This window comes from Rhinichthys klamathensis, unplaced genomic scaffold (genome assembly GCF_029890125.1).
Source record: "Rhinichthys klamathensis goyatoka isolate OS25496 unplaced genomic scaffold, OSU_Roscu_1.1 h1tg000098l_1, whole genome shotgun sequence".
Classification (NCBI taxonomy): domain Eukaryota; kingdom Metazoa; phylum Chordata; class Actinopteri; order Cypriniformes; family Leuciscidae; genus Rhinichthys; species Rhinichthys klamathensis.
Genome location: NW_026606637.1, coordinates 7,687,864 through 7,712,878, shown reverse-complemented (window position 1 = coordinate 7,712,878; position 25,015 = coordinate 7,687,864). Strand labels below are relative to the sequence as shown.

Genomic DNA, 25,015 nt, shown 5'->3' with positions numbered 1-25,015 from the left:
AGGGAATGATTCAGATTCCTCTTGGCACCGCTACTAGAAGACGTACAACTGTCAGTCAGGTTGCTCACGTCACAACTACGTCTTCAAGCTCAGTTTGAGCCTGCGCAGTGCGCTTGGCAATCAGGAAGTGAGTGCTTCTATTTGACTTCACTTTTCTCCGTTGAAGTCTATGGGGTCGCTGTGTCCATTTCTTTTACTGTCTATGGTAATTACTGACAGAATTTTCATTTTGGGGTGAACTATCCCTTTAACGATTCCCTCTTCAGCAAAGTGATTGTCTCTTGGCTAAATACTTAAGTACATGCAGGTGTGCTTTTGTTAACTAACTTGAAAATATGAAACATTTATAAATAATTAAAAAATATAAGAAATATATTACGTTGTATATTCCTCTATATATGTGTGTTTATGCTGCATGAGTAAATATATCTGCAATATATTACACATGCAGTACCATATCTGATCACATATACATCGATATATTATGAAGTGTATTACTGAATATAAAATTACATACATTATGATTAGTAAATATATTGTTCCCTTTCGTTCGGGAACTCCTACCTCTCATCGTTTTAAGTGAATTAAAACGAGCCAATGAATATTGGCATGCAGGACTTTCATTCCGCGCCCCGCCTGCCAGTGCGGGTATAAAGCGGAAGCGAGCACACACACATATGCTTTTAGCTTCGGAGCCGACCGGTTGTGTCCTCTGAGTGGATGAGCTTCAAGATTAGTAATTTATCTTCACGCTCAACGAGTATGCTGTTTTCTCCGAGACCTCTCTGTGTTGGTGTGACGGCGCTTCAGCGATCTTCGCGATCTCCCGGGTACCAGCTGCTGCTTCACGTGATCTGCCTTTTTTTCAAAGAGCTGTTGTCACAGCTGGTATTCGGTTGAGTGCGCACAGCGGGCTTGCAGTTTCCCCGCTATGTTGCCGCGTCTATCCCTGTGTGCTTCAGCACAATAAGAGAGCGTTTTCTGTGAAAAGAGCAACATGGGTGAAGATCGCGTCCTTTTCAGGATGAAGTTTCACCCGTGTGTTTCTGGATGCGGTCGTTTCCTGTCCTCATTTGACGACCACGGTCACTGTTTCACGTGCCTGGGCTTAAAGAAAGAAAACTAAGAAACTGCTTTGGCGGGAAGCTAAGCTGGGTGCTGGAAGGGGCCAGCACCATGGCGTGTTATTAGGGATCCCAATTCGTTGGAAACTCCTCTGACGAGACGTAGGAGTTCCCGAACGAAAGGGAACGTCTCGGTTACGTATGGTAACCCTCGTTCCCTGAGCAGGGAAAGGAGACGTCTCGTCCCGTCGCCATGCTTGCTGTACCTTCGCCGTGGACTGGACACTGTCCGGCTCCTCCGCGTAAAGGATATGTGTGTGCGCTCGCCTCCGCTTTATACCCGCACTGGTAGGCGGGGCGCGGAATGCAAGTCCTGCATGCCAATATTCATTGCCTCGTTTTAATTCACTCGAAGGCAATTGGTCTCCCTAGCGTGATCCCAATTCGTTGGAAACTCCTCCAACGAGACATCTCCGTTCCCTCCTCAGGGAACGAGGGTTACAATACGTAACCGAGACATTTCATATTTTTCCATATATAAAAAATGGAAATTATATTGTATTTTTCAATATATTGTAATATATTATTACAATATATTATTCTGTATATTTTCAAATATACTGTTAAACCATATAATATATTGATCATTCATATATAGGGAAATATATTTGCTTATTATAAGGGTGTATTCTGTTTCACATACTATTTTTAAGAAACGAAATAGTTTAAAGTTACTCGAAGTTTTCTGGTATGTCAAAATGATGACTTAAAAAAAATGTAAATCCTTAAATATATTCCCCCCCAGTATAATTTAATTTGCTTTTATATATTTCTGTATTATTTGTATTTCAATCTGTATTACAACCAGCCAACATATCAAGGTATGTTTGCTACAATAATAATATGGATGAAAGAAATTCAGAAACGGCTAGAAAATACTTTTTTCCACTTTATTGTTTCTTCTTTATTTTTTCTTTCTAATTTATTCAGTCATATTGATGTAGTATACGCTTGTTTCTGTATTCAGGACAGATCAGCCATCACTCCGCACTGCTTTACTGATGGGATGAAGCTGGAAGCTGTGGACCCAGCAACTCCTTTCACCATCAGTCCTGCCACTGTGGCCAAGGTAATCGTAACGGACTCTAAAGTACCTCCCCTATCCTCTCATTTCCTCCAAAATGTGGTCAACACACTAAACTGCTGTAGTTTGGGAATGTTACTCTAATGCTTTGCTGAAAAGATGGTAATAAATAAAGATCAGTAACAGACAAATTCAGTGTTGATTTGATTCCAGAAATTACTTCTCTTTTTCAGTTAGTATTCTGTCAAACACAACTTCTGCATACAACAGCCTCTTATTAATCATGTTGACAGCCTTCAGATGGGTCAAGAGAATTAGTTTATACTAGTGCTGTCAAATCGATTAATCACATCTAACATAAAAGTTTGAAATATATATATATATATATATATACAGTGGGGGAAATAAGTATTTGACCCCTTGCTGATTTTGCAGGTTTGCCCACTTACAAAGAATGCAACGATCTATAATTTTAATCATATGTACATTCTAACAGTGAAAGACAGAATCCCAAAGAAAATTCCAGAAAATCACATCATATGAATTTATAAAAATTGATAACCATCTGATGAGGAAAAACAAGTATATGACCCCCTACCAAACAGCAAGTATTCTGGCTCCTACAAGCCAGTTAGTCTTTCTTTAAGACACAGCCCCAATCCCAACCAATTATCTACATCAAATACACCTGCCTCACCTCGTTACCTGTATAAAAGACACCTGTCAACACCCAAACAACCATCATCCAACATCACCACCATGGGCAAGACCAAAGAGCTTTCTACGGACATCAGGGACAAGATTGTTGATCTGCATAAGGCTGGGATGGGCTACAAGAGAATCGGAAAGCAACTTGGAGAGAAAAGATCAACTGTCGGTGCAGTTATCAGGAAATGGAAGAAGCACCACACCAACGCCAACCTCTCTCGGTCTGGGCCTCCACACAAGATCTTGCCTCGTGGGGTGTCCCTGATCATGCGAACAGTGAGGAATCATCCCAAAACCACAAGGGGGGAACTGATGAATCAACTGAAGGCAGCTGGGACCACAGTTACAAAAGAAACGGTTGGTAACACACTACGCCGTCATGGATTGAAATCCTGCAGCGCACGCAAGGTCCCCCTGCTCAAGAAGAAACATGTACAGGCCCGCATGAAGTTCGCCATTCACCACCTGGACGACTCAGAAGAGGCCTGGAAGAAGGTTATGTGGTCAAATGAGACCAAAATAGAACTTTTTGGCCTCAACTCGTCATGTTTGGAGGGCAAAGAACACCGAGTACAACCCAAAGAACACCATCCCCACCGTCAAGCATGGTGGTGGCAACATCATGCTTTGGGGGTGCTTTTCAGCCAAGGGGACGGGACAACTCCATCGTATTGAGGGGAGGATGGACGGGGCCATGCATCGTGGAATTCTGGACCAACATCTCCTTCCCTCAGTGAGAGAGCTGAAGATGGGTCGAGGATGGGTGTTTCAGCACGACAACGACCCTAAGCACACCGCCAAAGCAACAAAAGAGTGGCTGAAGAAGAAGCACATCAAGGTTCTGGAGTGGCCTAGCCAGTCTCCAGACCTGAATCCAATTGAAAATCTTTGGAGGGAGCTTAAAATTCGAGTTGCCAGGCGACAACCTCGGAACCTGAAAGATTTGGAGGCTGTCTGCAGGGAGGAGTGGGCCAACATCCCTGCCGAAATGTGCACAAACCTTGTCACCAATTATAAAAAGCGTTTGACATCTGTGCTGGCCAATAAGGGCTTTTCTACAAAATATTAACATGCTGTTTGTCCAGGGGGTCAAATACTTGTTTTTCCTCATCAGATGGTTATCAATTTAAATAAATTCATATGATGTGATTTTCTGGAATTTTCTTTGGGATTCTGTCTTTCACTGTTAGAATGTACATATGATTAAAATTATAGATCGTTGCATTCTTTGTAAGTGGGCAAACCTGCAAAATCAGCAAGGGGTCAAATACTTATTTCCCCCACTGTATATATATATATATATCAGGGGTATAGGCAAGGGGCAGTGGCAAGGGAGGCAGTGTCTCAAAAAAATTGGATGAGAAAATAATTGATATTACAAAAATAAAACAATGCAAATATTACTTAATGTAACAGTGTATAAATCGTCTCAGGTTACTACTGTAACCATAGTTCCCTGAGAAAGGGAACGAGACGATGAGTCACTTGACGCTTTGGGAACGCCCCCAGCGTGAATGCGTCTGAGCATCAATGTCAACTAGTCCAATGGAAAGAATGAGCGTCACGGGCGGGTGACGTCATGACCAGGAAGGCATAAGAGCACATCCGGTGAAACGCGGCATTAGCTTCAAAAAGTCGAAGCAAGCCGATCACAGGGATGCAGGAAGTATGGCAGGGTGACGCATCGTCTCGTTCCCTTTCTCAGGGAACTATGGTTACAGTAGTAACCTGAGACGTTCCCTTTCGAGGGAACTCGCGATGCGTCACTTGACGCTTTGGGAACGAGAATACCCAAAACGCCAGAATTCCAAGTACCTGAGTGTCAGTCTGTTGGAACTAAGCACTAAGCACCTGAGAACCTGGGGCAGCATCCAGGTCCAAACTGTAAAACCTGACGAATGTGAGCGGTGAGGACCAGCCTGCCGCATCACAAACGTCTTGAAGAGAAACCCCAAATAACAAGGCTTTAGAGGCCGCCATACCCCTCGTAGAGTGAGCTCTGACCACCAAGGGACACGGATGGTCAGAGTACTCGTATGCAAGTGCAATAGCCTCGACTATCCACTTACTAACCGTCTGTTTAGTAGCAGGAAGACCCTTCTTAGGTGATCCAAAGCAAATAAATAACTGGTCGGACTTCCTCATTGAAGATGTCCGATGAACATAAGTATCCAGTGCTCGCACTGGACACAAGAGGTTCAGCCTTTCCCGGTCCGCAGATGTAAAAGGAGGAGGACAGAAAGCCTGCAGCACAATAGGCCTCGGAATCAAGGTCGGCACCTTAGGGACGTATCCCTGTTTCGGATATAAGAATGCCTTGACCATCCCCGGTGCAAACTCAAGGCACGTGGGGGAAACCGAAAGGGCCTGAAGGTCTCCAACTCTCTTAAGGGAAGAAATAGCTAGCAGAAAGATAGTCTTGAGGGTAAGAAATTTCTCTCAAACCGAATCTAAGGGCTCGAACGGAGCCCTAGACAGGCCTTCTAGTACTATAGCAAGATCCCAAGCTGGCACCTTAGTGCGAGTTGCAGGCCTCAGCCTCAATGTGCCATGAAGGAAAAGTGTAATCAGGGGGTCTCGACCCAACGATGTACCCCCCACCAGGGCGTGGTAAGCCGCAATGGCCGCCACGTAGACCTTGAGCGTGGAAGGACATAGACCTGACGTAAAGCGCTCCTGCAGGAACTCGAGTACTGTGTTCACAGAACAGTTAACTGGATCCCACTGATGTCGGTGACACCATACAGAATAAACTCTCCATTTAAGCGCATAAAGTTTCCTAGTAGCTGGAGCTCTGGAGCTTAGGATGGTCTCAGCAGCCTCAGCTGAGAGACCACTCTCTATGAGTTGGGCCCCCTCAGAGGCCAAACCCACAGGTTCCAAATCTCTGGTCGAGGGTGAAATATTGTGCCCCCGGCCTGAGACAGAAGGTCTCTCCTGATCGGGATCTCCAAGGGAGGACCGTCTAAGAGATGGATCAGGTCCGCAAACCAGATCCGACTCGGCCAGCGTGGTGCTACAAGCAGTAGGCTTATTCCGTACTGGCGGACTCGTTCCAGAACTCCTGGGAGCAGAGCAACAGGGGGAAATGCGTACAGACGTAGCCTCGGCCACGTCTGCACCATAGCATCCAGCCCCAGGGGGGCTGGGTGAGTAAGGAAGAAACCAAAGTGGACAGTGCGTCGTATGCTGAGACGCAAACAGATCCACCTCTGCTTGGCCGTAAAACTCCCAAATTTTCTCCACCGCCTCGGGGTGGAGTCTCCAGTCCCCTGGCCTCAGCTCCTGCCTCGACAGGATGTCTGCCCCCATATTCTGGTCCCCAGGAATATACACTGCCCTCAGGGAGAGTACCTTCCCCAGAGACCACAGGAGGATCTGGTGCGCCAGTTTGCAAAGCGGACGCGACCGCAGACCCCCCTGACGGTTCAGATAAGAGACCACTGATGTGTTGTCTGTTCGTACAAGCACATGATGGCCCCTCAGGTCTGGGAGAAACTGTCTCAGCGCATTGAAGACAGCCATCATCTCCAGTCAATTGATGTGCCACGAAAGATGATGACTTTTCCACAGACCCTGAACCGAGCGGCCTTCCATTACCGCTCCCAAGCCGGTGAGGGAAGCATCTGTCGAGATCGTAACACGATGGCAAAGAGCTCCCAATACCGGACCCTGGGTTAAGAACCAATGTTTCCTCCATATAATTAAGGCACGAAGGCACCGCCGCGTGACCTTGATCATACGAAGTGGGTTTCCCCTCGGGGAGAACCCTCTGGTCCTTAGCCACCACTGTAAAGGTCTCATGTACAGCAGGCCAAAAGGTATCACGTTGGACGCTGCCGCCAAGAGACCCAACAGTCTCTCGAACTGTTTCACAGTGCGTGACTGGCCTAGCTTTAGCTCTTTGGTGGCTGTCAGGATAGCAGCTACACGAACGGGCGATAGAGTGGCCCGCATCGTCACTGAATCCCATACCACACCAAGGAAAGTGGTTCTCTGTACTGGAGAAAGAACACTCTTCTTGGCATTGAGCCTCAACCCCAACATCTGCATATGAGCGAGAACGACACCTCGGTGCCGAACCGCCAACTGCTCTGATTCCGCCAGAATCAGCCAGTCGTCAATGTAGTTCAGAATACGTATGCCCTGAAGCCTGAGAGGGGCTAGAGCTGCATCCACGCATTTCGTGAACGTGCGGGGTGATAAAGCTAGACCGAAAGGAAGAACCCAATATTGGTATTCTTTGCCCCCGAAAGAAAACCTTAGGAACTTCCTGTGCTGAGGGAGGATGGAGATATGGAAGTAGGCGTCCTTCAGATCTATCGTGACAAACCAGTCCTCGGATCTGATTTGAGTCACGATCTGTTTGAGTGTCAGCATCTTGAACTTGAGTTTCTGTACTGAACGATTCAACAGACGAAGATCTAAAATGGGACGCAACCCCCCATCCTTTTTTGGAACAATGAAATAACGGCTGTAAAAACCCGACTCTCTGTCGGGTGAGTACACCTGTTCTATAGCTTCCTTTGCTAACAGGGCCTTTACCTCTTGCTCCATTACCAGAGCCTGCTCGGGATGCACCACTGTGGGCAGCACCCCGTTGTAACGAGGAGGACGAGAACCAAACTGGATTCTGTATCCTTTCTCTACAATCTGCAGGACCCAACGAGAAATATTCGGCAGAAGCTTCCACGCTGCCAGAAAATTTACTAAGGGAACCAGCCTCTCGAGGCTGGTCTCTGGTGTTATCGAGACAGCCAATTCCGGAGCCTGAAACATAATGGCAGGAACTACCTAAACTGGCCGCTCTAAAGCCCCCCTCAGAGGGCGCGAAACCGATGCTGTGCCGCAGCATAGCATCAGCGACTCGCTGGAGACCGCTGCGCCCTGAAGCACCGAGGGTGGCAGGGTTGGCAGAACGGGCTCGTGAGGACCCCGAAATGGAACGGGCACCGTATGATGAGGTGTACACCGCTCTATTTCGGTCGGGGCTGTCCTCACAGGCCTGATGCATGAACATCAGGACCTTTTTTTTTTCTGAGCCGAAGTCTTCTTCGCCTGAAGATCCGGATCCTCAAGATCCTCAGATCCGGCTTCGACTTAGAAGACTTCGGCTGAGAGGGTTGCGTCTGTCTCCAGTTTCCACGTGGAGGTGCACGAGACGCAACACTCTCTTTCTGATGCACACGATATGATGAGCTAGATGGCTGGGGCTGCTCACGCCCAGCAGCCCCAGGGGGCTGGACACGGCGAGGGATAAACTTTTTGAAAGCGTCCGCTTGCTTTTTTGATTCCTGAAATCTCTCGACGACCGTATGGACTGCGTCACCAAAGAGACCAGAAGGTTCAAGCGGAGCATCTAACAAAAAAGCACGATCTTTTTCTTTAATCTCCGAAAGATTCAACCATAAATGACTCTCAGTAGCTACCAAAGCTGCCATAGACCGCCCAATTGCTCTGGCGGTCTCTTTAGTAGCCCTGAGAGAAAGATCGGTAGCCCGACGAAGTTCTCGAATATCGTCATGACTAACTCCCTCACTATTGTCCAGATCCCCCAGCAGGTCAGCTTGATAAGCCTGAAGCACTGCCATAGTATGCAGACATGCTCCAGCTTGAGTGGGCAAAGCCGAGGCTTTCAGAGACGATGCGGGACCAGGGGAAAGATAGCTAGCTAAATTCTGTTCCGCCTGGGGCATCGCCTCATAACCATACTCTTTCAGCCCTCTAATTTTTGAATAAATATTAACTTGAGGGCTGAAAAGACGTGATGAGTATGGCTTATTCCATGATTTAGAAATCTCATTGTGAAGATCAGGAAAAAATGGAAGCCCTCGTGGTGGAGATGAAGCAGTAGAAGATAAAAAGCGCTCATCTAATTTACTCTTCGGACGAGCGCCCCTATTATCAGATGGCCATTCAATCTTTAATTTATCTACAGCCCGCGACATAACATCCACCAGCTCATCATATGCTGGGGAAATAAATTGTGAATCTCTTTCCCCCATGTGTGTGCTTTCACTCTCCAAACTCATCGCATCGACCTCCTCGGAGGAAGAGCAATAAAGTAATGGAGGGCTCTCTCCCCGAGCGGAAGAAACCGCAGAGCGTGCTTCCGACACCGGGGGGAGAGCGCTGGATCTCTCGGGTAAGGAAGGAGAAAGAGCCCTCGGACCCGTCTCCAACCCCTCCGAAAGATCCTTTTGCGATCCCCAGGAATGCATTCTCCGCGCTGCCTCAGCAGACGCGGGTCCTGATCCCTGCGGATCGCGAGCCTGCCCACTCTCTTTATCAAAGAGTGACAGGCGAGAGCGGAGCATGCGAAGCGGTAACATCTCACAATGCTGGCACTCAGCCCCCTCGAAGGCTGAGACCGCATGCTCCACTCCCAAACAAATGACACAAAGCTTGTGTGTGTCCCCACCCGTTAAATAACGCGGGCAGGGAGAAACACACTGTTTGTACACTTGTTTAGTTTCCATCCTTTTCCGCAACAGACAACAGTAAATAGACAGAGACAAAATGACACAGATCGCTTGCTGAGACACAGAAGCTAATGCCGCGTTTCACCGGATGTGCTCTTATGCCTTCCTGGTCATGACGTCACCCGCCCGTGACGCTCATTCTTTCCATTGGACTAGTTGACATTGATGCTCAGACGCATTCACGCTGGGGGCGTTCCCAAAGCGTCAAGTGACGCATCGCGAGTTCCCTCGAAAGGGAACACTTGTTTTCCTAAAGTAACACTGTCCAACAGCAACACAGTATTCTCTTGCCTCCCCTGAGCCCAATTGAATTTTAACAGACCCCCTATAGCAGGGATAGGCAACTCCGGTCCTGGAGGGCCACTGTCCTGCAGAGTTTAGCTTCAGCCCTGATAAAAACTCACCTGCCTGTATCTATCTAGCAATCCTTAAAACCTTGATTGCCTTGTTCAGGTGTGTTTAATTAGGGTTGGAGCTAAACTCTGCAGGAAAGTGGCCCTCCAGGACCGAAGTTGCCTATCCCTGCCCTATAGGGTGCAGTGGGTTTGGTAATTGAGAATGAATGGGGGAAACCAAGTGAGATGAGGCAATGCCTCCATCGCTCTATGATTGGATATGATCGGTTATGATTGGATATGATTGGTTCATGCGATAAATCCTGCCTCTTGTTTTCATGCGTGTTCACAAACTGGCTGGAATGAAGTAAATGATGGTGTTATTGGGAGGACAAATTAAAAAGTAAACAACTCACCCACTTAAATATCACGGCTTTATGTCCCTTCAAAATCAAACTTGAAATGGCCTGAAAACATGATGACTGGGGTTTTTTTTAGTGAGCAATCACCTTGGGGTACTTTTTTGTGTCTGTGATCAGTGTTTAGTGAGCTTGATGACTGATGAAAATAAGTTGACTATTAAAAAGAACAGTTGAACATCAGTTCACAACTAAAATTTTATATTTTAAATTGTTACTGCATTTAGTTATTATTTCAGAATAAATGTAAAAATGTGTAAAAACACTAACTTGATGAAATTTATACTTGGTTTTAATAAATAGAACATTAATTACATAGTGTAAAAATTAATGTACATTTGATATTGATTTGTGTGTGTGTACTGTGTGTGTGTATATTGTAGACCCGTGCCCTTATTCTTAGCTTCATTCATGTACATATGCTGTATTGATTTACCTGTTTGTTTATGTGTGTGAGACAGGTATTCAATGATCAGTTCTTTCTGGTGCGGATGGACGATATGAGAGATGAGGCACAGAAAGAGGGTGGCGGACGCTCTTTCCTTTGTCACAGGGACAGTCCGGGAATCTTCCCCACGCAGTGGAGTCTAAAGAACGGAGTCAAGCTCAGCCCTCCTCCAGGTCTGGAGATACAGTCGTCATATACAGTATATAGTAAAGAAAATGAAATAACACAAATGACTGATAAAATATTAATAAAAAGGACCTAATGGGAAGGTGGCACATCCTTTCCTTTCAGAACAGCTTCATTTTTTGGAACGCAGTCCTACAAGTCCTAATCTGTTTGTATTCATCATTGCATAATTGTTCTCAAGCAGGATAACTTGGATAATATCTGGCGATTGGATATGCCACCAAGCATTTCGCTCATCCTGCTGTCCATGAAACATTGGTTTTCTGTGAATATGAACACACGAGTGAGCAGTGCTTTTACTGTCGTGAAAAACAACCTCATTCCTTGGCAGTTATAGTGCCCAGCAGAGCAGTCATTAGACCTAATGGCTGGTGTGGGATGGTTAGCCATGTCTTTATGGATCCATCCCCATTTTAACAGCTGGAAACACACTTGAGGCTTTTGAACTTTGCCAAAAATAATCCCATCTGGATAAGAAATCAATAAATGCGATTCACTATTTTGTTTTGATGCAGAAGTTTTTTTCTTAACACCAAGTTGCAAAAATATATCTATGGTTTTGGTCTTGGTGACACTATTTGATCTCTTACTCTGGGCGATAAAACGATAACGATATGTATCGCGATAGACACGTGATCGATATCAATAAAAAATGTGTTCGATAAAACGTTCGATATTTTTTTTCTTCGTCGGAAGAAACCACAGGTTGCGAAGCAAGTTTGGTTGCATTATCAAAGGCACGCGCTCTCTGGTAACCTAGCAACGTAGGGAGTGACACGCTCAGGCAATCATGTAACGTGTCAGTTTTGTTGCGCCATATCGTTGTCTCGTGCTGCTGGGTTCCTCATCAGTAACCGGCGATTGATAAGCAGAAAATGAGTGCCCTTCATCTGCATGCCATGCAGGCTAGAGTTGCGAAACATTATTGGATAATTCGCTCTATTCGCGTTTGATGTGAACACAGCATAATGAACAGGCTGCGATGTCAAGATTTCAATGCTGGAGTGTGTGTGTGTGTGTGTGTGTGTGTGTCCGACTCCGCGCGCGCGCGCGAGAGAGAGAGAGAGACACGCGGGCGCGATCGAACAGTGGAGACATAAAAACATACTCCGTCATTTTGTTAATACAGGACATCATTCAGTCTGCAAAGTGTTTACTTATATTTGTGTAGGCCTATACTCGCAATAAAACACAACATTGTGCTTTTGTCACACTGTATTTCTTGTCAAACTGTAACCTACAACTGTCACACACCGTTTTAAAAGCAAAACATATTTATCTAACCCTTTTTAAAACAGTCTGTGTGTTCCATCTTTTGGACATTCATCATATCGCATTGGTTTTCATTTCTTGTCCTCAAAACAGAGCACTAATCTGTTTATTTATAAGTTACACATTGATTAAAAAAGAAAGTGAAATATGTTGGTAGATTATTTTATACGGAAATCAATTATTTATAATTCTGATGAGAATAAAGTTAGGGTTAATTAAAATTAAGGAAAACAAATATATTGATCTAAAATATAGCAAATTAATTTTAAATTCATTCAGGTACAATTACCAAACATATCTCATATCTATCTTTTTATTAGTTTAATTAATAAACCAATTATATAAAACTATTATCAGTGCACTATAAATAAACTGGTTCTATGCCTTTATTAATAAAACTTATTTAAAAAATACAAGGCTTAAGACATTTATTAAAAAAGCCTAATATATTTCTGTTTTGCTTTTTACTCCATTGTACCGAAATCGTACCGAACCGTGATGTCTCAAAAAAGAAATCAAGCAGGGGGCACGTACGATCACAACCCCCCACCACCCCCGTCCCGCCGCGCCACTGTCACCTTTTTTACTCTGAGGAGTTTGCAGGTCTGATTGTGAATTTAGACTTATGTTTACATTCTAATTATTTGAGTTTTCCATGGTTGTGTTGACATTTCTGTCTTGGGATTGTAATCAGAGGAAGGGTAAGTTTAAAATAAAAATGTTTAAATGTAATATATTTTTTCTCCTGGTCCTTATTTTAAATGGGTCATAAAAAAATCAATAATTATCGATATCGACCGATATGAAACACTGATATCGTGATACAGTTTTCAGCCATATCGCCCAGCCCTACGCTGCCATATCAAAGTGTTCATTGTTAGATCTCTTTTACGGCACACGTGCTACTAATTGCCAATCAACATATAGATTAGTTCGTCCTTTGAATTGCCATTGGGGTTCTCTTTGTGATTTACTTAAAAGTTAAAGTCTTGTTTCTTCTAGCGTTTCAGTTATTTTGTAATCTATATGTATATTAGGGAGACAGTCATGCAGTTAACAGTTTCTCAGGTGCACTTGTTGACCTTTGTGTGCGTGTGTGTCTTTGTAGGGTTCCAAGGTCAGGACTTTGACTGGGCGGACTATCTAAAGCAGTGTGAGGCTGAGGCAGCCCCGCAGCAATGCTTTCCTTCAGTGAGTTTCTCCTTCTGCGTATTTAAAGATGGGTCAATGGCATGATGGTCATTTTGTCCAGATCTATTAATTTATTTAAAAAAATACATAAATGCAGTTTATACACACAATGTAATCAATACCTCTCTTTTATGCTTAACATGTTATATATTTTGAATTAAAACTCATTTTGATATTTTTGGTGTATAAAATGTCCTGATGCAGTAATGAAGGAAAAAAATCAAGGTATGACATTTTTGAAAAGAACTTTATTAATTAGTTGGACATAATCAGTCAATTAAACAAGTCTTTAATATATCTGATAAAATATCGGATTTTGATTGACAATAATTTGTAAGAAACAATATTTATGTATAATTTATATTTGTAAATAAAATATTTATAAAAATAATGATTAAGACATTAGTCATTTTTCTGTAATTAGTTTGTGTAAAATAATTGTTTTTGATTAGTATGTTAATATTATACTTGTTTTATATAGCGTATTGTTCAAAAGTTTGGGGTCGGTAAGATTTTTAATGTTTTTGAAGAGGTCTCTTATGCTCACCAAAGCTGTATTTATTTGATGAAAAATACAGATATATTGGTAACACTTCCTTTTACAGTCCTGTTACCCATGTACATACTATGTACGTATTATAGTAATTACAATTACTGGGTAATAACTAGGTACTAACCCTGAACCTACCCCTAAACCTACCCCTAACCCATGTACTTACCTTATATTAGCCAGTACTTTCTAGGTAAGTACACGTAAGTACTGTACTGTAAAAGGAAGCGTTACGATATATTATTACAATTTAAGATAACTGTTTTCTATTTTAATACATTTTAAATTGCAATTTATTCCTGTGATGGCAAAGCTGTCTTCATGGTCCTTCAGAAATCATTCTAATATGCTGATTTAAAGCTCAATAAATGTCTTATTAATAGCAATGTTGAAAACAACTGTGCGGCTTAATATTTTTGCGGAAAACTTGATACATTTTTTAGGGTTCTTTGATCAATAGTAAGTTCAGAATAACAGCATTTATTTGAGAAAAGAAATCTTTTGTAACATTATAAATGTCTTTTTTAAAATAAGTATTAATTTCTTTAAAATTATTTGAATTTTTTGCAAGACTTTGTCAAATCTCAGCTATTGATGACATTTTCTGAAATTTAATTACTTTTCAATTTCCTTGTAGGACCCATCTGATCAGTGCATTAAAGAATCCATGATGCTGGAGGCCATCAATCCGCTCTGCCCTGAAAACATTCACGTAGCAACTGTTACCAAGGTCAAAGGTCAACACATGTGGATTCGTTTGGAAGGTGTGATGTCAACATTCTTCTCTATGTAGCGTGGAAGCTCTGAATGACCAAAAATAATTATTCAGTGTCTCCTTGAACCGGCTTCAGAGGATACTAACCAAGCTGAATCCCTGATTAAAAATAGCAAGACCAGTAACAGACTAATTTAAGACTAGGCTTAACCCTTTATAGACATCACAGAAGGTCAGTAGGCATGAGGATTAGTCAGTAGGCATGTGTCCTGGTACTGAAGGGGGTTAGCCATAACAGACTGCTTGTCTGTCTCATATCTTTCCCTCCCACTCTTTGCTCAGGTCTGAAGCAGGCTGTCCCAGAGATCATAGTTCACACAGACTCCATGGATATTTTCCCAGTGAGCTGGTGTGAAACAAATGGCTATCCTCTTCTGCACCCTTGCAAGCCCAAAGGTCAGTGTTACAGCACAAACTCTCGATTTCAGAGAACGTTCATGATGCCAAAGTGCTGTGCACACAAATTACCCCATAAATTGATATATATTTTTGACATTGGCTTGGTAGCCATTTAAATTCATGTTTTATGTGATATCTGCAGTAGATAAACAGAAAAAGGTTGCGGTTGTTCAGCCAGAGAAACAGTAAGTAAGACACAAAAGTGTTAAAATTGAGTTAGAGTAGTTTTGATTATGGAAAAACACTCATTCATCTCTTTCATCACAGCCGGGTACCATCCAAAGACTCCTCACCTGATACTACCAAACAACTTATTAACAGCAATCAGGCTGAGATGGGTGAGCGCTAGATACACATCTGAACACTCTTACACATGCATGGTCTTCCTTGTCATATGTTTACACGGTCATAAAAGCTCAATGCTCTCTAACACGGTACTATTTTAATCTTGTTTGTTTGCCACCAGGAGGCCAGGCGAATGGGAAGTACTGCTGCCCTAAGATCTATTTTAACCATCGCTGCTTCTCAGGGCCCTACCTTAATAAGGGCCGTATTGCAGAGCTGCCCCAGTGTGTGGGACCTGGGAACTGTGTCCTGGTACTGAAGGAGGTTAGCCACAACAGATTGCTTGTTTGCAATAGTATTTAAATGTGTTTGTCTTTTTTGGCAACAAAATGGGTGGTATCCAATTGAGTAAATGTTAATAAGTCCCCCTGTGGTTAAAATCAAGTTTTTAATGTTGTCTAAATGTCTATGTGGTGTTTTTAATATGCTTAAAAACAAACCATGTGTAAATTCATAAGTCAGCACCATTGCTAAGTATTTTCTCCTTAAAACCTTTTGAAATTGCCTCTGTCCTCTACGTCACAAATATGTTATAACCAATTCAGTCAACGTGAGGCGGGCTTTAGCGTATTATTAACTATGCTGCGTAGCAGGGGGGGCTCGAGAAGCCAGGTTATCCCGGTATATTTTTCTGTTAATATGAAAAATCAGGTACATTTTGCAATATAGTGGGTGAAGTATGTATATGATGTATATTACAATGTTATGAACCATATGCCTTTCTCCACTGACGTTCTGAGTTGTTCAAAGCATTTCTAAAGGTGATGATACACAGGGCAACTTTTTGAGCAATCTTGCTGGGCAATGTTGCCGTCAACGGGCAACCAGATAAGACACAGGGCCCACGACCGATCTAAATTATCCAGATAGGAATGTATTGCCCATTTTCAATGGGAAAGTGCCCAAGCAACAATCGCTCGGCAAGATTGCCCAGCAACATTGCTCAAAAAGTTGCCCTGTGTATCATCACCTTAAGTGTCTAAAACAACCTTAACTGTGGTAAATTAACTGTAATGCACATCCTCGAGTGGCTTATTGGTTTTATAAAATGACAGTATGATAAAGGACCAAGATCAAATTGTAATAAAAATGTTTAATTTAGGGATGTAAATTAACTTGTTTGTTTTAGTACAATTCAATTTTAACTAGTGTACAAAAAAATCAAAATATATTTTTTATTTAATTTTTAATAATTTAAATTGATTTAATTAATAATAATAATTTTTTTTACCAATTGATAGCCCTACTTTATTTGCATGTAAAATCTGTAATCTGTAATATAAATATAATTCTGATAAAAATTCTCCTGTTATGAATTTATTTCATTAGTCGAACTGTAGGCCATAGCAACTTATAGGGTATTAATAGAGAACGTGCCGTCAAAGGTATGCTTTTATCTCCATTTTGTCATAGTTTTGAACACAGCTCAGTATTTGGAGTCAGAACTATTCCATACTGTTAAGACTTATGAATACCTTTGCTGTGTGTTTTTTTTAATACTGACCTCTTGACCTGTGGCCTGTGCAGGTGCTGACACTGCTGATAAATTCGGCTTATAAGCCCAGCCGAGTGCTGAGAGAGCTGCAGCTGGACCAGGAGGGCCGCTGGCAGGGTCACGGAGAGACACTTAAAGCCAAGTGAGTATATTGTGCCTTAAGGCCTGGGTATACTTCATTTTCCGCATTCTGCTCAGACTCGCATTATACTCAACCGCGGATAAGCGTGGATGCACACATTCAACTGATGCACAGTACAATTGCCTTTTTATACTCTACCAGACCTCAGAGGGCAGCACTGAGTCATGTCATTTACAGGATGTTTGTTTGGAAGGATAAAAGAAGAAAAGTAGCAGATCCACAGATGGGCTGAATCCGAAATCGCTCCCTATACCCTCAAATTGAGCATTATTTGAGGGACATCTATTTGTAGTGGTGTCCGAAACCATAGTGGACATTATTGAGAGCACTCATTCTATCCTACATTGCACCGCAATAACGAGTGTACAGCCGATGTTTGGCGACAAAAACAGCATTTTGTTTGGTGTAAACTCTAAAAAAAATAGATTATTCCAAAACTAATGTTTAGGAGCAAAGATGTCGAAGATTAGTCGATGGGCTATCATTAGTCGATTCATTAAATGATAAGCTATTTCCTCACAAAAGTGGTTTATTCAGCGTAGTGAAGCCTCTCCTCCATTGACATACATTCAAAAAACAAAACAAAAAAAAGCCTCTTGTCTCCTTCCCTGCGTACTGCAGCGTTAGCAGGCGTTGCGCTTTTTCCGGTTAAGGTTGCAGGCTCCTGATCACGAAGATTACGTCACACGGTCAGTGCGCAGACCGTCGCAGAACACGGACGGCCAAAGTATACTTTGGGCTTTAATGTTTGTTTGTTTTTTAAATTAAGGGAAAAAAACCTTTTACAAAGGTACCTGATCAAAGAAGTTGTTGGAACAAATTATGAAAGTTATGCTTATGCTTTTTTTTATCAATGCATATAATAATTAACGATTTAATGATTAACATAATTATATAACATAAATAGTTTGCTCTCGGTTTCCTGACAAGTCTGTGCTTCACAGGTACAAAGGGAAGAGCTACAGAGCGACAGTAGAGATCGTTCGCACAGCAGACCAGGTGGCCGATTTCTGTCGGAAAACCTGCATTAAGCTGGAGTGTTGTCCCAACCTGTTCGGCCCACGAATGGTCCTGGAGCGCTGCTCGGAAAACTGCTCTGTGCTCACCAAAACCAAATACAGTGAGCATCACTTCAGCTATTTTCTCTACAGTGTCTATATCAGTATTATATTCTGGTATTATTGGCTTGCTGGATGGTACAGTACATTTATTTCTCCAGTTTAAATTGTTGCAGATATTTGAATTGCATATTTTGTGAAATCACTCCCAGGTCACATTCCAACCCCCATGACCAAAACAAGAGAGAAATTACATTTGACAAAGACAACATTTATTACCATAATGTGTATTTTGTACTTTTTTGTAATTCCTATTATTCTCAACAATTCTCTTTAGTCTTTTTTTTGCTGTATTACCGTAAAATGATTATTGTAATACAATATTTATTTATTTTTAAATCACATAAATTAAAGATAACATAATGCATATATTATCACATATGATCTATAAACATTTAAATAATATATTATTTTTGGTCACATTACAGCAAGGAGTTATTGTGTTTTTATTTTGTTTTTTGCTTCATTTTCATGAGAAAAAAACCTTAAATGTCCTGAACATATGCTTCATTGTATTTTATATAAAATATAATTTCTTAATTCTTTTTTATTTGATTTGGGGTTGAAATTTGACCTAAAGTTTTTTTTTTTTGAGAAGTTTTGTGAAATTCACCCATATGAATCATTTAAATTAAGTGATAGTATAAATTACTTGCTGTTTAAGTTGCTTTGTGAATCTAACAATACCTGTTTTACAGCATATTACTATGGGAAGAAGAAGAGCAGGCGTGTGGGCCGACCTCCCGGCGGACACTCCAACTTAGAGGGAGGTGTGAAGAGACGAGGCAGGAGGAGGAAGAGGAGGAAGCAGCTCTTCGTCCACAAAAAGAGGCGTTCTTCTGCTTCAGTCGACAACACTCCGGCAGGTTCCCCTCAGGTAACAAGAGCTACACGCCACGGTTGCAGAAGTATGAAACCACTGGTGAAAATACTTCTATTTTGTTTATGTAATACAAATGTGTCCCATTTCTAAACATTATCACCATAGAAATCTGAGTGAATTTTAGAATTGTTTACATGCTCAACATCAGAGCTTTGATTAGTGACCTATGAACAGTACAGAATCATATCCATTTCTTTTTCCTTTTACGTCATAATGGTTTAGAATCTTTAACCCAGATTTTCAATGTAGTCTCAGATTTTTGGACCATGCTGAATACAAAATAAAATATGTTCAGATTAACTGCTCAACAAGAGCCATCTTCCTCCATCTGTTTTAATTAGAATGTGAAATGCACAATCTGTTGAAATATTTGCTCAGAGTAAATGTCATCTCCATTAAGATTCAACACATGAGCAGAATTTAGATGTTCTACCACAGCATCAAAGTGATCATCTCGGTTGTTAATATTAAATATATGTAGGCTAGCGTCAACAGTATGTTGCATTCTTCTACAATGTGTACTAATGTTACTGTCTGGCCTCACAGGGCAGTGGTGATGAGGAAGATCTGGATGACGATGACTCTCTGAGTGAAGATACAGGCTCTGAGCTGCAAGACGAGCTGATGGATGACTCTGAATACTCAGAGAAGAAGTCGCAGCCCCCCACTCCCTCCCCCTCCCCTCCAGAAACCCCCCGGCCCACACGCAAACGGCGCAAACCTCGCTCGCCTTCCTGCTCAGATGATGAGAACAGACCTCCTTCACCCAAGGTAACACTGGGAGTCACAGTCTATAAATATTGGACAATGATGTAATCATTTATATCAGTTTTTCAGTGAGCAGTGATTCTCAACCAGGGTTCACACTTCCAAGGGAGTTGAAGGATGGCTTAAAATTATTTAAAGTCAAACTACATATGCTTTTAAATGCTTTATGCTTTAAAATTAAGACAACTAAAATCAATATTAGAGGCTGATATCATATTTTTTGTGGTAATTTGTTCTCACAACAACTGTCATTTTTATTTGTGGACCAGGAATGCCACTGTACTGGAAAACACGGATATATGAGGGAATTTTGTGGTTTCCAGACCTGTAAAAGATATGGATATCAATAAAAAATTAAAAAGTCTAGAAAAGTTAAATAATTAATATAATTTATTTCTAGTAATGTCTCTAAAATATTTTATTAGATATAAATTATGAGCAAAGAAAATAAAAACTCTTTGAAGAACATTCAGTTGTTGAAATGTATGGAATTTAATTCTTTATAATTATTTTACCTAATAATTTGAATGAAATTCCATTATTATAAATATAATTTATAATATTTATAAAAATATATAAAAATTTAGATACATTTAAATTGCCACTCAAAATGAGCAGCTTTGTCATTACAGCAGAAGTACCAGAAATATTGTATTATTTATAATTCTTTTACTTAATAATTTGAATGAAATACCATTATTATAAATATGATTTATAATATTTATAAAAATATTTAAATAAATTTAAATTGCCACTCAAACTGAGCACACATGGCATCCTCCTCGAAACGGTTCTCATTCGCGCTTGAAAATGTTTACACTATAAAATCTGGCGAAATACAATACTCATTTTTACAAGTATCTTATATAGCTTAGCCGTTTTTATTAGGATGGACAGTGGAAGGAACCCAACCTCGTTATATAATAAATATATTTGCTTCTTCTTAGCCTACTAAAGTGTTCCCTGCAAATGGAGTATTCTCTGTCTAGAGCACACAACTGCATGAGCTTGTATTTTGGGTTAAGCTGTGTTGCTTTGACTTTGTGGAAAATAGAATAATAAAAACAAAATGTATTAGCCTTTTAACCCGTTATTTAGGGCTGTGCCGGTAAACTTGACAACCGCATCACGGTGGCTGAGTAGCACCGGCGGTGATCCGACAAAACACTTTTTTTCTTTGTGTGAATGCTGTTTAACTGTTTTACATGAATATTATGACACGAGTGAAGCACAAAGCTTTGTTTACAAAATAAAAAATAGGTTAGCAATTAAATGTTACATTGCAGCCATGGATTTGGATTCATGACGAATGAAAGAGTTATGCGTGAGCCCATAAATGTAAGCTTTGTCGGCTTTGTATTTTGCGATCTGGTCTCCCGATTATCAGCGAATTTAACAATATTCCATTAGTTATTCCACTGGACGTGGAATCTCGTGTTTCTTTTCCCAAATCTACACTCACGTCAGCGCAGAGCAGTAGGCTTTAAAGGGGGTCGCACACCGGACGAGAAGCGCAGCGCCGCGTCGCGCAGCGCCAGGTCTTTAAAATTCAAACACATTATTCTCTATGAGTGTACACACACCGGCGGCGCCATTCGGCGTCTGTCCGCGGCGCCCAGCTACGGCTTAGGACCTTGTTCAAAACCCTGCCGCCCCACAGAGCGCCATTTGCAAAGTTTTATATTAAATTTGCATTTATTTGTCTCAAATCGTCGTTAATGTACATGGCTTCACCCTGTGCTGTTTTCACTCGGGTTAGCTAAACGCTAGCTAAATAAATACTATTGTATTATGTGACATAGTTGCCTAGACAACGGATAACGTTACAACAAAATAACAGACTCAACGTGATAGACACTTTTACTTGATTAACGTTTAAACATCAGCTATTATTCAATGAACATAAAAAAATAAATAATAAATCAAGATAAAACACACATCGTGCAGCTCTTCTACCAGGAGTTGATTCAAAATTGTGCTCGCGCGATTAGAATGTGCGCGTCCGGTGTGCGATACCTGGAGTTGTCCTAGACGTGGCGCGACGCGGCGCTGCGCTTCTCGTCCGGTGTGCGACCCACTTTAGGCTATATCATGCGTCTTCGTGTGGAAATTACCATTATTTACTGATATTTATTTCAATACTTTACAGGCTTTAGTGTGTTGTTTTATTGACGGAAGTGCTCAAATAAACAGACATGTCTTTTACGAAATGAATGGATGTTTGAGCCTCGTTTATTATTGTTTTTATTTCCCTCCGAAGCTTCGGTGTTGATTATTACCGAAGCTTTCGAAGCTCAAAAAATGGTATTAGGACCAGCCCTAATGTCATGTGCGGAACTTTTGCGGAATGTTCCGGAAGTGCGGAATATTATGTACTGTATTTGTTTTGTTTTGTATATGATAACTGACTGATTTGCTGTATCTCTTCTGAAGAGTCCACGTACAGAAGCTCCTCAGAAGCTGTGTTTGGACAGTAGTCCACTGGAATGGAGTGTCACGGATGTTGTGCGATTCATCAGGACCACTGATTGTGCACCGCTGGCACGCATCTTTATGGACCAAGTAATTGAACACACATTAACATCCAATCCCAAGTGGTCAGATAAGATAAATCGCTGTTTATACCTAGTAGTCATCTCCTGTGACCACCTATGTGCAGCACAAAATAGTAAACGTTAGGACTTTGGACTTTTATTTCCTCTTAAAGCTGCTGCATTTCATGCCAAAAATGAAACCTCTTGTCTTAGAGTAATGGTTGATTGACAAGAAGGAAGACTGCCTTTCATTGTTGTCCGGATTAGTGTCGGCTCTTTGTACGAAGCCCCCAAACATGACAGACAAAAGTCATTTTAAATATCGTGGCCATAAATTAATAATTTCCTTAGTTTTAGATCAATTGTGCCCATGACGTTGTACTAATTTGTCTCCTCATTTTAATTCAGTGAAATAGTGGCCATGATTTACCTAAAATGAGAGAACAAATTAGTGCAGTAGTGAATTCTTAATTTGTGGCCAGGATATCCTTTTTTTCACGTCATTTTGCGGATGACATGTCGGTTTGTAGTTTTGAGTTATTGGATCGCAAAACACTTTGGGCCACATCTAACCCTAAACAGATGTTTATACTAGGTGTATATGCATTGCATAGATTAAACTGCATCTTTTGCTTCACATGCTTATGAGTCTTAATTTAGGATCCTACATCTGTATATTATTCAACTCTTTTTCATTTACCTTCCAGGAAATTGACGGTCAGGCGCTGCTTCTGTTGAACCTTCCCACTGTACAGGAGTGTATGGACCTGAAGCTCGGCCCTGCCATCAAGCTGTGCCATCACATAGAGCGGGTCAAGCTGGCATTTTACCAACAGTTTGCCAGCTGAGGGTGGCTGTCTGTAGAGAAGAGTAGGGCATTTGACATTTGAGGTGACTTTCCTAATATGTGTGATCGTCCTTTTGTTCTATGGATCATAGAACCTTTAAAATCACTTAGCGCTTTAGACGCCTCCTGTACCATTAGGTCTTCAGCAGGCGCAGTTGAGATCAACTACTGGAGGGGCGTTTTTCAACAGGGTCTATCTGGTACTTTTACAGCTGGGCTCTTCATCTTAAAGTAAGCCTGGACTAGTGTTTAGTTTGATCTTTTTTTTTTTTTTTTTTAAGATCTGGGTTGGTGGAACTGTGTCTGCAACAATAAGCAAAGCTCTTTACTTGTTTTAAAAAAAAACTTTATTAACTGTAGAGCGGATGACAATGCAATTACCTTAAGCACAAAAAAAAAATTGCCCATGTACTGTAAGTGGTATGCAAACTTGTACATACAGGAGTGTTAATGTAAATACTGTAAATAACCAGATGTTAATTTTAGTGGGACTGCTTTAATGTTCCCATTTCGGTTTGGTTTTCTATAACAGCTTGGGAATTACACTGTAACACAACAGTGCAAAAGATGGGGCATGATATATGCCTGATGCTGCCATTTTGGTTTCTGTAAATACTAATAAGCATTTGCTCATCCTAAAGATGCATTATTAAATAAAGGTGCAGAGTAATAAAAAGTAATGAGGTGTTGGTTAAGACATAAGCACACAAATACTTCAGGTTATGTCACTGACTGTGATAGGGAAAATATGAATTGTGGCAAATCCAGGGTCTATCAACAACACCAAATTGAAGAGTCTTGTATTCTTACAAACCTGTCTGCTTGTAAAAGTAATTTTTTTAATATCAAGTAGAATGCAGGATCTGTGTTTAAATGCAAATACTGCATTCAATAATTTCAGGGGCCTCTATGTTTTAATGGTCTAAATAACTGGTTTGGTCTTGCATTGCAAAGCTATACCCCTACACAACCAGATAAAATCATTTGATTTATTATCTGTGGATTGTATTTGAATTGGTAATGAGATATGCAACAGTCTCCCTTTCCTTGATTTAACAGTCCATTTCCCTTCTTTAAGTATTTGTGCTGGAATGAGAAAGATGAATTTGGAACCTCGTCTTGCCACATTCCGTTTTGTTCATTTCCTGTTTTTCACCCGTTTAATTAAAGGTTGTTGAATTAATATTGCTTTACTTTCGATTATATGTTGGTGGAAAATGTTATTTAAAAGAAAATAAAATGAACAGAATCTTGCCTTTGGTTTCTTTTTCAGGGGGCAAATTTAAAGAAAGTGGATGGGGTCTTAAAAAAACTAAATGTAAGATTAGAATATGCCTTTATAGACCATTAACATTTAGGTAAATGTTGCATTATAATTATATGGTCTCTCTTGTGTATACTACTGTTTAAACATTTGGGGTTGGTAAGATTTTTATTACGTTTTTTTGAAAGAAGTCTCCTATGCTCACCAAGATGGCATTTATTTGATAAGAATACAGTAAAAACAGTAATATTATGAAATAGTATTACAATTTAAAGTAACTGTTTTCTATTTTAATATATTTTAAAATGTAATTTATTCCTGTGATGCAAAGTTGACTTTTTCAGCATCATTACTCTCTTCAGTGTCGCATGATATTTCAGAAATCAGAGGCTGATCTGCTGCTCAATAAAAAAATTGAAAACAGTTGTGCTGCATAATATTTTTGTGTGTGTGTGTAAACTGCTAAAAAAAAATCAGGATTATTTGATGAATAGAAAGTTAAAAAAGAACAGCAAATTTGACATTTCTATTTAAAATAGAAATCTTTTGTAATATTATAAATGTCTACTGTTCTTTTTGATCAATTTAATGCATCCTTCCTAAATAAAAATGTCAATGTCTTAATGGTAGTCTATTTATATGTTATAAAAGGGAATTTACTTAAACTAGCACTTAAAGAAATATGCACGTATTATTAATTGTAACA

At 40.8% G+C, this 25,015-nt stretch overlaps 1 protein-coding gene across 1 annotated transcript in view; it reads left to right on the top strand.

The window, feature by feature from the left end:
* sfmbt1 (Scm like with four mbt domains 1) overlaps positions 1-24,299 on the top strand; it is a 41,578-nt gene extending 17,279 nt beyond the window's left edge. The window contains exons 8-21 of the mRNA XM_056252859.1: positions 2,092-2,193; positions 10,554-10,713; positions 13,107-13,189; positions 14,377-14,503; positions 14,797-14,910; positions 15,056-15,098; positions 15,181-15,251; positions 15,380-15,522; positions 16,786-16,895; positions 17,840-18,015; positions 18,712-18,890; positions 19,443-19,667; positions 22,098-22,226; positions 22,906-24,299. Of these exons, the coding sequence (XP_056108834.1) occupies positions 2,092-2,193; positions 10,554-10,713; positions 13,107-13,189; positions 14,377-14,503; positions 14,797-14,910; positions 15,056-15,098; positions 15,181-15,251; positions 15,380-15,522; positions 16,786-16,895; positions 17,840-18,015; positions 18,712-18,890; positions 19,443-19,667; positions 22,098-22,226; positions 22,906-23,046 (1,803 nt within the window). The 3' untranslated portion in view covers positions 23,047-24,299. The remainder of the gene's footprint in view (positions 1-2,091; positions 2,194-10,553; positions 10,714-13,106; positions 13,190-14,376; positions 14,504-14,796; positions 14,911-15,055; positions 15,099-15,180; positions 15,252-15,379; positions 15,523-16,785; positions 16,896-17,839; positions 18,016-18,711; positions 18,891-19,442; positions 19,668-22,097; positions 22,227-22,905) is intronic.
* Positions 24,300-25,015: the final 716 nt, after the last annotated feature.